Here is a 14148-nt window from a genome sequence, read left to right on the forward strand (position 1 = left end):
CAGCTTTATCTCACATTGTCTGTCTGGCTATTGTTACCCTGACCAACATCAAGTCCTCATTTTCAATTGGAAGTTTTCCTTATCTCAAGGCAGTGAATGGACTGTAGCGTTTTGTCTCCCATGATGAACTGCCATTACCTTCCCAAACTTCGAGGTAAATTTTTCAGAGTATACCTGATTACCTGGAAGATTCCATACTGCCAAGGTACCATGAGGAAAACAGTAATCTGACCTATTCAGTCCTGACTTAGGAAAACTATAGTTACCTGTCCCTGAAGCAGGACTCACATCCACGAAGTTAAAAAAATAATTTTGGGGGGGGAGAAAATTCAAAATGACTGCAACAGAGTAGGTCTTTTGCTTTCTTTAAAGAATCACCAAGAAGGGAGATGCTAAGTCTCAATACTCATGTTTTACAGTATGTCACGAGTTTTATGTATGTTATTTGGCCACGAGTGTTTCCACAAAACAGGCAGAGCCCACTGTGGCTAACAGCAAAGAATGAGAAGATACGTGAATGCAGGCTGGGCATCTAATCTACCAGTAAGACGAATTGAGAATCAGACCTTGAACTTTGAGGAAAGAGTAAGAAGGGAGTATAGAATCTTCTGCACAGAAAAGATCTCTTCCTCCTCCTTGCCATAAATGGCAGGGGGGGGAAGGGGAAAACATGCTATAATTAAGTGCCTGCTATTCAGTCCCAGCTCAGATGCCCACATGTGCTGGTTTTGGCTGGGGTAGAGTTAGTTTTCTCCATAGTAGCTAGTAGGGGGCTGTTTTGGATTTGTGCCGGAAATGGGGTTAATAACACAGGGATGTTTTCGTTATTGCTGAGCAGGGCTGACACAGAGCCAAGGCCTTTTCTGCTTCTCACCCCACCCGTCCAGTGATGGGCTGGAGGTGCACAAGAAGCTGAGAGGGGACACGGCTGGGACAGCTGACCCCAACTGGCCAAAGGGAGATTCCATACCATATGATGTCATACTCAGCATATAAAGCTGGGGGAAGAAGGAGGAAGAGGGGGATGTTTGCAGTTGTGGCATTTGTCTTCCCAAGTCACCGTTATGCGTGATGGAGCCCTGCTTTCCTGGAGATGGCTGAGCACCTGCCTGCTGGTGGGAAGCAGGGAATGAATTCCTTGTTTGGCTTTACTTGCATGCGTGGCTTTTGCTTTACTTATTAAACTGTCTTTATCTCAACCCACGAGTTTTCTCACTTTTACCCTTCCAATTCTCTCCCCCATCCCACTGTGGGGGAGTGAGTGAGCAGCTGCGTGGTGCTTAGTTGCCAGCTGGGGTTAAACCGTGACACCACGTCATCCCTCATTTGTTTACCTAAATCAATGGACAAGTATTGATTTTAAGTAAAGACACAGTTAGAAGGCACAATCTAGGCAAAAATCTCAATCTGTTTTTTTTTGTTGTTCAAAACAAAAAGCAAACACAAACCCCTGTTCAAAGCAGAACGTATGATGACACTGCTACAGTTAGGAACAGAAACAGTGCTAATTCAGAGCTGCATTAGGAGGGGAGATTGTTTTCCCTACTCAACTCGTCATGACAATTATTCCACAATAATGATTCTGTACTTTGACTGCTTTTTCAGGAAGGGGAATATGATTTAGGTCAAGATGCAAATTTGAAGAAATTAATGGATTTTTTTCCTTTCATATCAGTAGACACACAACGATTTTAACAGCAACCTCTGAAGTGTCACCTATGTCATATAGCAAGTATCTTTTCATTGCCATGTTCAGAATAAGACTTTTGTAATTTAATAGTTGTCATCTAAACAAGAACATGTTGTTTTTACATACTTCCAGCATGAGGACATTGATTCTCTATGACCTATAAAAGCAGATTTTATTACAGATGTTGTTTATTCAAAGAAAATCCTTAAAATAGAAAGACATACCTGGTGTATTATCTGAGCTACAGGAAGTTGTTCAGCGTATTTTAGTGGTTCCGTTGCCAACTCATCCTTTGGAAGCCTGGGAAGAAATGAAGTTAACATTTATGAAAGTTAGTACAATGTTTACCAAGTTAAATCACTGAAATTTAAGAGTTTCAGGTACATTATTTTTAAATGTGTGGTATCTGGAAGATTATTTTGCCTAAGATGAAGAAAAAGTGTATTTTAAGACCTTAATTGATTATGCTTCTTACAAAGTTGAGTGAAAGAATAAACTTATAGTTAACAGAAATGTGTGTAACATTGCGGATTTTTTCCCTGATCAAAACACAAGCCACAAAATTTAGCAGCAGAAACCGAAGAAAAAAAACTTTAAATTTAGTTTTAGATGAACAAAGTGCTGGTAAAACCTGGATTGAAATCCCCACAGGAAAAAAGGTTTCATGCATTTACAGAGCAGATTCATCTCTGTTAACAGAACAATCCTGCCAAGGTAATTCAAATATGACCATCTCAAAAGGCAAGAAAGATTATTCACCATTTCCCATTTTTGCTGCAAGTGCACATCAGTCTTCAGCTGTGGCAGTTCACCACCACAAACACTGGTGCATTTGCCAGCACAGTAGTGTGCACTTCTGGTTTCAAATAAGCCAAAGAACTAGTATGAACAAAGAGAGTACAATACTTCACAAAGAAAACGCATCGTATTCCTTTAAACTTCCAACAAACTGTAGTTGCAACTGAAAATTCGGAAGCCATAAGCAGTCTCTTAAAAGAATATTTAAATGATAGTAAATTAGTATGAAAGCATGTTCTAACCCTTCAACCATACTGCTTTCTTCTACTGGAACTGCACAGCATGTGCTACAAGTATCATTCAAGATTTTCATCAGTTGTTCCTCAATCTTTCTGAAGAGTTCTGAATAGAGGAATTTGTGTAATATGAAAAAGCAAAGAAGGGGGGGGGAGGGGGGGGGGGGGAAGAGAGATCCCTACAAAAACAAGGCCTTTCTATAAAGTTAAAACATAATTACTTTCAGACAAAACTGTGTCCAAGGCATTATTTTCCAGGTTCAAATTACTACCTTATACCCATTCTAGTCAAAAATGATACAGGCTTGCTGGGTTAATTTACCTGCAGACTGGCTGCCAGGTAAGAGCGAGAAACTACAGGCTTAGACTCTGCACCGGGAGTGAACAGGCTGTGGTAAAAGAGAGGACAATATATGCACATCTCTCAATTTATGTTGTGGTTTGGAATGCTTTTAAGCTCCAAATAAGAGCCTGAATACCCAGAAGTCTGTAATGAACAGAGCATGAAGAAGTATGAAAGTCTTACTGTATAAGAAATTTAAAAGCAGAGAATGAAAGAAACGTGGCAATATTTCAAAGACCATCGTGACAACCTGTCTAAAACTGCTTAATGTGCTTAAGAAAAATTAAGCAAGCTCTGAGCTACTGAATCTGGTCTACTGAAACAGCTCACTTACTTATGTAGTTGTTAGAGGTTCTGGACTATTATGGCAATGATGAATTCGTATTTGCAACATGAAATACACTGCTGTTATAGTCCAACACAACCATCAGAGCTGAGAGTGGGCTCTGCAACTCCACTGCGGTGTGCAGAAGGAACCTCTCCGCTCGTTTCCTTTCTACTTTCTATCATCTGCGGAGTCCTGACTGGCAAACATACCACTGCCTATTCACAGCTACCCACACTCAGTGTGAACTTCAGAAGAGTTCTGTTCTACTGGGAGCCTGTTAGCGGACACAGCACCTTGATTTATGGATACCAGCTACATAAACCCATTTCTTAGCCACAGTTCTAGACGTGAAACCACTGCACACAGAACGAAATATGCATCAATATCTTGAACACTTATCTCTACAGCCTTTATGGGGACACTGCAAATCTGGAAAAAAAAAACCAAACCAGTATCTCAAATCCCCAAATTAAATACTTGGAGCTGCAAGTAACAGCTACAATTACTACAAACTGTATGTTAGCGGGGGGAATAAAAAAAAAAAAGGCTTGTTTGTTCTATCAAGGACCTTGCACATTTGGCAATGTTTTCTGTCTAGACAGTCAGCATTCCCTTGCATAGTCAAACACTCTCCTTGTCAACTGCAGAAAAAAAGACCTTTCTTCAAATGTCAAAGGATTAAAAAAAGACAGGGAAAAATTATCAAGATAATTTTGAGCCTTAGGAAGCTTTACTAAAACAATAGGGAGGGGAGAATCATATAAGCATGTATTCTAAAGTAATTAGATTTAAATTGAGATTAGGCTGATAGAAGCCTTTCAACATCAAGAAAGACTATTTTTTACTTTTTTCTAATTTACTTTATATAAAAATCAATTGAACTACAATACATTTTATATATAAATCATAAGATATAGATTAGATAGGTGCACATTATCATATATATACATACACATGTCTACATATGCATACCCACACTATAATATGTATACACACACGCACACAGGTATTTTGGAAGAAAAGTTCAGAACTGTTCTCTCAAAATTTTTGCTTAAATACCATGAACTTCTTGTGTATATATATGTACTCAGTGATGTACTAGCTATCAAGTCTACAAAAGGATTTTGATTCTTCTCTCCTGAAGATAAACCTCCTCAACTGGAAGAGCATGTATCTCAATCTTTTATATTAAACTGCATAATTAAAGCATTGAAGCTCAAAACTCTTGACCTGGAGCAAATAATTAACTTGAGCTACCAGGTATGATAAAGCAGCGTATCAATAAACTGGGCATTTGAGGCTACTAAATAAAGTGCAAGAATAACTTGCAGTAAATGATCTTTGCAAATTTGACAATAGCGTAGTCTTTGTTATTATGATACTTCAGCACTATCATCTAAAGCCATTTTCTCAAGTGGAAGAACATACCACCTCCTCCTAGCACCATACCCTCAGATCCATCTAACAAAAATTAACTGTGAGAAGGATATGCAGATTATTGAGCAAACCTAAAACATCAGTAAGTTCTGACTGACCATGACTGGTATTTTTCTTCCTAAATTCATAAGCATATATATGGCTTCACAAAGGTTTTCCTGAACACTTTGTTCCCAGCTCTTTTCTCTTCTCTGATCAACTATCAAAATATTTCAAAACATACTCTTCTAGGGTTATTCTCATCTGCTTCTACTCATGGTTCTGACCAAGTGTCAGATTTGAACTGTTATTCAGTTATTAACTGTTCATAGTTATTTACACACTGGGAAATTAAAAGCATCTAATACTAGTGACATTCTTTTTAGCTAAAAAAGGGAGTTACCCCGAGAAGTTATGTTGTATTTTAAGCAAATGAAAGTAAAAATTTTGTGAGAGAAAACATTTTTTGCTTGATTTATCTTTTAATTTTCCAGTCAAGTGATGATACCTGGAACAGAAATTGAACTTTATGAGAGAGGTACCTTCCAGGTCTTGGTTTTCAAATACTTACATATGATCAGTTTGGAAAACGCTTCAAAGTGCTTCAAAATATCCAGCAAGCAAAGTTCTACCAGTATGTCAGTTAGCAATACCGCTTTCAGTATTTGTTCTAACAGATATAAGCAATATAAACTCCTTTGAAGAGAATTATACTACTAAGAAGCCTCCATAGATCTTGCTTTCATTTCTCAGAGCAAGCACCAGTTTACATGAGGCAAAATAGTATCAGGGACTGTGCTAACAATTAAACATCACATATGACTGCAAGACAGTACATCACTGTCTAATTTAGAAGCACAGAAGCAGCCTCTTATTCTGTCTTTAAGAACATCACATTGGTTAGCTTGGGCAGTTTTGCAAGTGGATCAAAGAAAAGCCACAATCAGGGCAGGAGGAGAAACTTGCTGTGAAACTGCTATTTCCATTTTACACTAGACCTAAGACTAGTGGCCCCATTGGGCCTCCTAGACTGGCAGAATTGCCTGCAAGAGGCAATCCTCCTCTAAAAAGCATACGGGATAGGAAGGCCGTGACTAGAGAGGAGAAAAGGGTCAACGCAGCAGAGGATGTTCTAATTCCTCCTCTTTTGCAGGGTGGAGGAAGAGAACAGGTAAGGAGAAAGATCATCTCCATTACAACCACCCTGACCTTGCCTCTCCCTTTCACAGAGGGACACACGTAAATTGGTTACTGCTCCTCTGCTAGAGAGAATTTCCAGATGCCTGGGACGGTATTCACTTTTGCTCAAAACCAGCTATCTCAGGGGATGGGAAAAAAAAATAAAATAAAAAAATTAAAAAAATCTCAGTTGATGGAATTTGTGCTCAAATCATGTGTGGCAATTCGAGGCTGTAATTTCACAAAATTAGTTGGCCTCGTTGTTTAATTCATTTATATTTGACACTTATACCTTTATAAAATTAAGGGCTAACTTGTTTTAATACAGACTTCTTTGTATGTTTAATTTCTTTCAAAACAATTCTATTACAAAAACAAAAGTCATTTTTCATGAATTAATTTTCCAGTAAGAAATAGTCCTTTCTGTCTCAATTGAGCATGACAGCAGAGTGCTGCCAACAGTGCCAAAGCAAGCTAACACAGTGGCATATCAGCATATACGGCATCACGCCTGACAGCTGGTAATGGAAAGCATAAGGAGATCTTGATTTTCAGGGAGAAGACTAGAAAGAAACATAAAATCAGAAGAGAAGTGGGAAGCCAGTAAGAGATAGCAGAAGAGGAGGATCTTGAAAAATTCAATTTAAAAGTTATTTTTATACTGCCACTGTGACTGCTCTTAGATGAAGGAAAGTAAGCATGAAACAGAAACTGTGGAAAGTGAATCTAAATTCAGTAAAATGTGTTAAGATATTTAGTGAAAATCTTATTTGTTATTTATATTTGCATGCTCGGTCTTATGGGAAAAATCCTGAGAGAGTCAATGTGTGCTAAAGAAAAATAAATCCCTAGCATCAAGAGGTGGCACATTTTGCCACAAGTGCTAATCCAGCCTACGGTCTGCTACACAGAACAGCTACAGTGGCTTTAGGGCAGAGATATATTTTATCTCATGCAAGTATTACAAAAATACAGGAAAAAAAGAGCAGCATGTGATCACTAACTGGTTTGCTCATGGCAGAAATGGGCTGTTAAGGCACTTTAAGAGAGAGAAAAGTCTAGATAACAGGAGAAGCCATAAAACCTGGCTCCCTAGGCAAATATAAACCTTCACTAATTATATGAGGCAATCAGACCAAGGCCAATACTTGTTCCTTCCTACACAGTCTCTAGATTTGATGGTTTGGACAGCTCACACATTCTTTCATGAGTATGACCCCTGCATAGGTAATATTGCACCTCTCTGAAACTACTGTTCCTTGATGGTGAGTCCTAATATATAACCACCTCTCTTGGAAACGACACAAAAGCCAAGTCAGAGTGTAAAGAAGAGGATATGAGACACAAAAATGCATTATAGAAAAAGGGGGTTGGGGATTACCTTCTTTATTTGCTGTAGATGTACAAGACTCGCACAGCCCCTAAAGTGCAGCCTGGTCTGTCTGACAGATAAACTTCTGAATGGTATGAATGAAAATACGGGAACAGATTGTCCCACTTCTTCTAGAAGTGTCTCGAAAGCAGAAATACTGCCACTGATCGAGCAATCATTACGTGACCAAAGGATGCAAATAACACAGCAGTGGCCTAAATCAGACACCCCAGACTGAAAGGTTGAAATTCTTAATCTAAACCTGTGTATAGCACTGATAGCTTTATTGACTGTAAATACATGAACATGCTTGCATCTGGCAATAAAAAGAAAACAAAATGCCAGAGCTTTATGCACACATCAGAAAAAGTTATTAGGTTTCCTATTAAAGAGAGATTGAAATGGGCTATGTTGGGATTGAGTGAATAGTTTTTAAAATTGGCCATTGAGAAATTTATCTACCATATCCATATTACAGAAGATTAAGAATTAGACCTTGGATTAATGCCAGGTACTTGATCTATCTGCTAAAACCTAATGTCACACATATTTAAGAATCAGGTATGTTTAAACAACAGAAGCACTAATGTACATGGAAAACGCCAGTGCTCGGAAAAGATGAGATCACGGTTAACTCTGCTGTTCCCCAAAAAGTGTGCTAATCAAGCCTTTTCTTATATTTTTAAGGGAACACAAGATTTGCCTATAAACATGTTTGCCACATGGATAGTCACAAAGAGGAGAAGCAAACACTCGAGAGCATAATCATTCTAGGGAACTTCCTCACGTCTCCTTCATGGCATCGGTTTCTTCAGTTAAAGGGTCAAAGCAAGTCTTTCGACTACTTAAGAAAGCATCCAGTGTAGGCTTTGTTGCTTTTGCTCAGTGTGGATGTCCCCCTCTAAAAACCTGATATACCTAATAATGCAAACAATTTCATTCACTACCATAGTACTGAGCTTTGGTAAGCTGGACAGCTGGCAGCTTACCTTGGGCGACCTTGCAGGACTGTCTAGCAGAATGCTAATGTGCATCTTTTGCAGTTCATTGCTGCGGAGTCTGAAAGTCATGTCTTTGAATGGGTAAGCAATTAGTGCATATTCAAACATGAGGAGAGGAGGGAGCTATGCCTACAGTGGAACTATGCAGGTATTTCACAAGTACAACCAAGCACACCAAGATTCTTTGGTCCACAAATGCTGTGACCTCCACTTCATGATGCTTGCAGAACCTAATGCAGCAGGTGGCATGCAATCAAAGATGGCTTAAAAAGATTGCACAAAAATGAACAATACACTATAGAGATGAAGGAAAAAAAATAAGTTGAAGGCAAAAATGATCTTTGATGCATTGAAAAACTAAATCAGTGTTAGACACAACCAGATTTATAATTATCTGAAGGAAGCTACTGACTTGCATTGAAAAGAAAAAATACTTTACTTCATTGTACTGTCCTTTAAAGAGAGATGTTCCTGTAGAATAAAGCAGCAAAGCATCTTATAGTTTAGAAGTGAAAAATACTTTCTGTAATCTGTTCATTTCTTTTAAAATAAATGTGAGAGATTTTGAACCAAAGTAGTAAAACAGACTTATTCTTGAAGTTTAAAAAATACCTTAAGTCTCTGAATGCACAGTGACTTCTGTTGGACCTGATCATAAACAGGTCTGCTGGTGTTCCCAGTCTGCCACACACATTGAGTTATAGTCTGTTGCTTCATAAACTGGATAAAACTGAACTGTAACAAATGTTTCCTCTGCCTTTTTCTGATCCACACATAATTTCTTATCTAAAGAATTTCAGGTGATTAACCTTTGTCAAGCCACATATTCTTAACCATCCCAAGATCCTAAAAAGATGTAATAGAAGTCTACAGTGTGTTTTAACACAGGTTGACCAATATTGTCCCTCTGCTCTTTTCTAGCCAATGACTTTTTCAAAATATATTTAGTTGCTGAAGGGACTCTCTGTTCTTCCTGCTCCTATTTTTATACTTAAGACAAGACACAGGAAATGAATTTAAAAGAATATTAGCTTAAGTAAGCAGAACCGACTTTGCTGCTACTGGAAAACGCATGACCTGTAGGGCTTCGTTTTGTTATCTCAAATATTCCACATTTTAGGTAAATTAGAAAGTATCTTTTGAATTAATTTAAACTTCAACATGATGATGCTGCTGAAGCACAAAATGCTAATCAAAAATTGGAGATAAAAAGACCAGCTAAGTCTCTCCTCTGTCACTGAAAATCACCATTTGAGTCCACAGCTGAAAGTAGGTACTCATTGCTTAATGTTAATTCATTCTCACAGCAGGCAGGATTTTGAGGGGGGGGAATAAGAGAACAAGCATCTCCATCAAATTTCCCGAACTCAGTGCATGTTTTTACAGACAAGTCCAGCACTATCAGAGGAGCTTCTACGGACGGTCCAAACCAGCCAGAGAAGAATATCACCCACCTAGCTGAGCAAACAGTCAATCTAGTTTGAAGCACGTATGTGCTGTATCTACTAACTTAGGCAGCGAATTTCCCCCTTGGACCCAGTCCTTCCTAATTGCATGGGAAAATGTTTAAGAGAGGGGTTAAAAAACACAGGTTATTATCACTCTATGACTAGTCTGGAAACCTGTGACTGAATTGCAGAGGACTCTCAGAAAAAAGACCAAACCCTCCTCTGCCACCACATCACACATGGAGTTTAAATATACTACCAGTACATATTAGAATTATACTTTCAGCTGGATAAAGCATGCTTCTTCATTTTTCGTAACTGGAAGTTTATCAGCAGTGCATAATCTTTACATAGACCAATTCAACACCACCTGAGCCAGGATAGGAATTCCATTATTTAGTGGCCACAATTAGTCTTTATAGAGAAGTTCACATTTTGTTTAATACCACTGTTGCTTCCTGCATATGTTCAAATTTAAAAAAAAATTTATCTGTGTGTGTTTATATTATTACACTTTTCAACAAGTACCTTCTAAAAATGCTGTGATACACACATTTTAAGTCCAATATTTCTACACCTACGGTACAATATTCCTATTTTTTCAGTTCATGAGTCACGTAATGTACCATCCAGCTATAATTTCTCATGAGACTGCTTAGTTCACTACAAGAATCTGTCAAAGTAGCAGTAGCAACGTGTGTTTTCGGTGCAGCACAATCCTCAGACCTTCTACCTTACCCCCTCCATTCCAAGCTTCCTACTTTACTTTTTTGCCCCTTTGCTCCAATTCATCAATGTAGATAACTACACAGAATTACAGAAATGTTGTTTCTAAGGGACTTCCAGAAATCATCCGGTTCAGCCTCCCAACACTAGATCAGGCCAGTCATTGGCTCTGTCTAGCTGGGTCTTCAAAACCTCCACAACTTCCTTGTGTCACATACTTTAGTGCTACTTTATCCTCTTTGCAGAAACATTTCTCCTAATGTACAACCTGAACCTCCCAAGCCACAACCTACACCCCCCCCCTTGTTAGCAAAAGAAGAGTTTACCTTAACCATCCCCCTAACTGCATTTCAAACAGTTGCAGCCTGCTATTACATTTCCCGTCTTTTCAAGACAAAGCAAGCCCAGATCTCAACCACCTCTCACAGGTTGTGTGCTCTAGGCCCTGACCATCTTGGCAACCCTTCTCGACTGGCTCCAGCATCTTTATTGAAGGGGATGGCCAAAAGCCAGACACAGTATTTCAGGTGGGGCTTCACCAGCATCAAAGAGAAATAGTAACAATATTGCTCAACCTGCTAATTGTATTCCTCCTTATGCAGGTCAGTAGGCAGCTTGCCTTATTGATGATGACGGCACTCTGTTGGTTCATATTCAACCTGGTGCCCACCACTGCCTCCAGATCCTTTATGGCAGGGCTGCTTATCAGCCTGTCAGCTTCCAGCCCCTACTGACATGAAATAAAAAGAAAAGCCACCAACTGGACTTCTTTTTACAGATGTATAAAACAGCATATACTGGTACCAATAATAGACCCAGGCTTTCTTGAAAGAAACATGCTATACACTGGGCACTCAAAATTAATCATAAAAATTACAGTTCTGGGCTTTTGAGAAATGGTTTACTGTGCAACCAAGTCTCCCCCGAACACCAGATGTTGCATTCGATCTTTTTGGATACAACATGATGAGTAACACATTTCCATAAAGCAGACAACAGATACACCAAGGACTGCAAAACACTGTACCACAAAAACTTAACCAGCTGCTTTCCCTTCTTTCACCAGTACTGTTCTCTCTGTAGCCAATTCTAAGAGAGGCCATGGCAGACAGAACTGAGTAGCATTCCAATCAGCTAGCAGCAAATGCTATAGTTCTCCTGTCAACACACATACATACATAACATTATATTGCTTAGCACATTAGGAGGGCTTTTCTCCACAGAAAGCTGCACAGAAACGTATGTAGCTCGTAAGCTTTTTATCAGTTTTATCTTCTGGACCACGATTTTGTGTTATTTATAGATGACTCATGCACTTTTTTGTCTGGATTCTGGTTTTGTTTGTTCTTGTTAATGGCAGATGAAACCTCAAGTTCAAAACCAAACACTTTGCTGTATTATATTCTCTGAGGCCAAGGTACTGCAGGTTACTGAGTCTGCTGATGTCGAACGATGAATCTATTAATGTTTGACCCTGTTAAAGCAGTCACCCTTTTTCTTCATATTGGTATTTTATGGTCTGCCTTTTTGTCCTCACTATATTTCATAGTATTAGGACCAGAAAGGACTTATCTCCTGTCCACCACAGACCACTGCATATTAACTACAGAGCCCTATATAAAGTTCAGTGACCTTACAAACCTTACAGCCTTTAAGCCTGAACAATTTTAGTGATCTGCTTCCAGGAACAGAAGCAGTGGCTGCAAGTCGTACTTTTCTTGTTTCAAGAACATGGCAAGCCACTTGCCAAGCTCCCATGAGACATACAAACTTGGGAATACCCCTGCCTATCCAGACAAGCCACTAGGTCTGAGGGACAGAGCAAGGGACACTTATCTCCCTCCACTCAATTCAATGCTGTAGTAGTTCCAGCATCAGCCAGCTATACCTGTACAAGACTATGCCTAGATTTGCAAGTTATCCCTGGCTACAAAGCCAAACAATAAGCTGGACAAGCTGGATTTCTAATGTTACAAGCTGATTTCTAATCCAAATACCTGACACAAAATCCGGCATCTCAGACACCTGCCAAGTCCAGATTTCCAATTACCTCACCCTCTTCTTGCTGGGAAGGGGCAGATGCAGTAGCTCTGATCGTGCCACAGACTACCAGCTCCCTTTCTCTCTGCAATCTCCAAGGGACAAGGCTAAAGCAGGAACAGAAGCAGCTCTGAGGGCTGCAGGCATGTCCCTCCACATCTTTCCTCTCAGTTATCTTAAATTCTTGGTAGTATTTTATTTGTCTTACTGCAAGAGGAAAGACGTAAACCCATTTATTAAGAAAAAGCTTTTTTACACAAGTTTCAGTTTATTTCCATACCTACATAGATATGAATTCTGCAACACCTTAACCATCAACATGGTAAATGCTAAGCAAAGTTTAAGCAACCATCAAAGATCTTCTTTATAATGTAATAAAGCAAAAGCTACTTCTATGAAACGTTAAGTTCCTAAAAAATTAAGTACATTTTTCAAGAACACCTATATGGGTTGGACCTTACCCACAGTAAAAATAGAAACATAGAATCATAGGATCACTTTGGTTGGAAAAGACCTTTGAGATCATCGAGTCCAACCTTTAACATAACCCTGCCATCCCACCACTAAACCATGTCCCTAAACACCTCATCTATCCTTCTTTTAAATCCCTCCAGGGATGAGGACTGTACCACCTCCTTGGGCAGCCCATTCCAGAGCCTGACAACCCTTTCAGTGAAGAAGTTTTTCCTAATGTCTAGCCTAAACTTGCCCTGGTGCAGCTTCAAACCATTCCCCCTCATCCTATCATCTGTTACCAGGGAGAAGAAGCCGACCCCCAATAATTTATGAGTTAGTAGAATTATGCTAACAAAAATATCTAACAAAAACTAATATTAGTTATTTTTGAAAATGGGACTTGAGCGTTTAAAATTAAACTGCCACTATTCAGTCGGAACATGGCCAAACTTAAGTTGACCATGACTTCGCAAGACTGTCTTATGGCAATAGAGTATATACATTAAATGGTGTGATCTGGTTTTACGTTCCAAATAAAAACAAAACACAGGAAAAAAAGGTATCCTCTCTTATAAGAGGATTGTTCGTGTTTTTTTTTTTAAACAAATGTAAGGGTTTACATAGAAATTATTTGCAATTTTAACTAAGATTGAAGCCCTAGTATTATTAACCTAATCTCAGTCTTTATCTCATTCCAGTGGTAGGTTCTGCCATTATTTAAAAGTCATTGCCTGCAAATATTTACAATCTACAAAACAATGTATCAGTAAATCTGAATGTTAAATATACATATCAGTAGATACTACCAGCAAGAGACTGAGTAAAGCAGAAAACATCAAAATGCCAATGTGTCACTCAGTTTTTAGAACTTCAGGCTCTTGAAACACCCTACGTAAAAGAACAGAATCTCCAATGCTGCTAAGGTCCTTCACAATCCTATATATAAATATAGACGTGTCTCTCTCTGTGTATACACATGTACATAAAAGGCAACTATGAAACTAAGGCAAGAATTACAAGTTTCTTGGTTCTTTTAGTACAGATAATGAGGCCAGATTTCTCTTGCACCACCTGCATATGGAATAACTAACAGTTATAGAAACAATGGAACAACT

General features: G+C 38.8%; 1 protein-coding gene across 1 annotated transcript in view; it reads right to left on the minus strand.

The window, feature by feature from the left end:
• Positions 1-14148, minus strand: part of PIGK (phosphatidylinositol glycan anchor biosynthesis class K) — a 73989-nt gene that overhangs the window by 22589 nt on the left and 37252 nt on the right. Inside the window, exon 10 of the mRNA XM_035893554.1 lies at positions 1915-1990. Coding sequence (XP_035749447.1) covers positions 1915-1990 — 76 coding nt within the window. The remainder of the gene's footprint in view (positions 1-1914; positions 1991-14148) is intronic.

This window comes from Egretta garzetta, unplaced genomic scaffold (assembly GCF_000687185.1).
Source record: "Egretta garzetta isolate BGI_Z169 unplaced genomic scaffold, ASM68718v1 scaffold75, whole genome shotgun sequence".
NCBI lineage: Eukaryota > Metazoa > Chordata > Aves > Pelecaniformes > Ardeidae > Egretta > Egretta garzetta.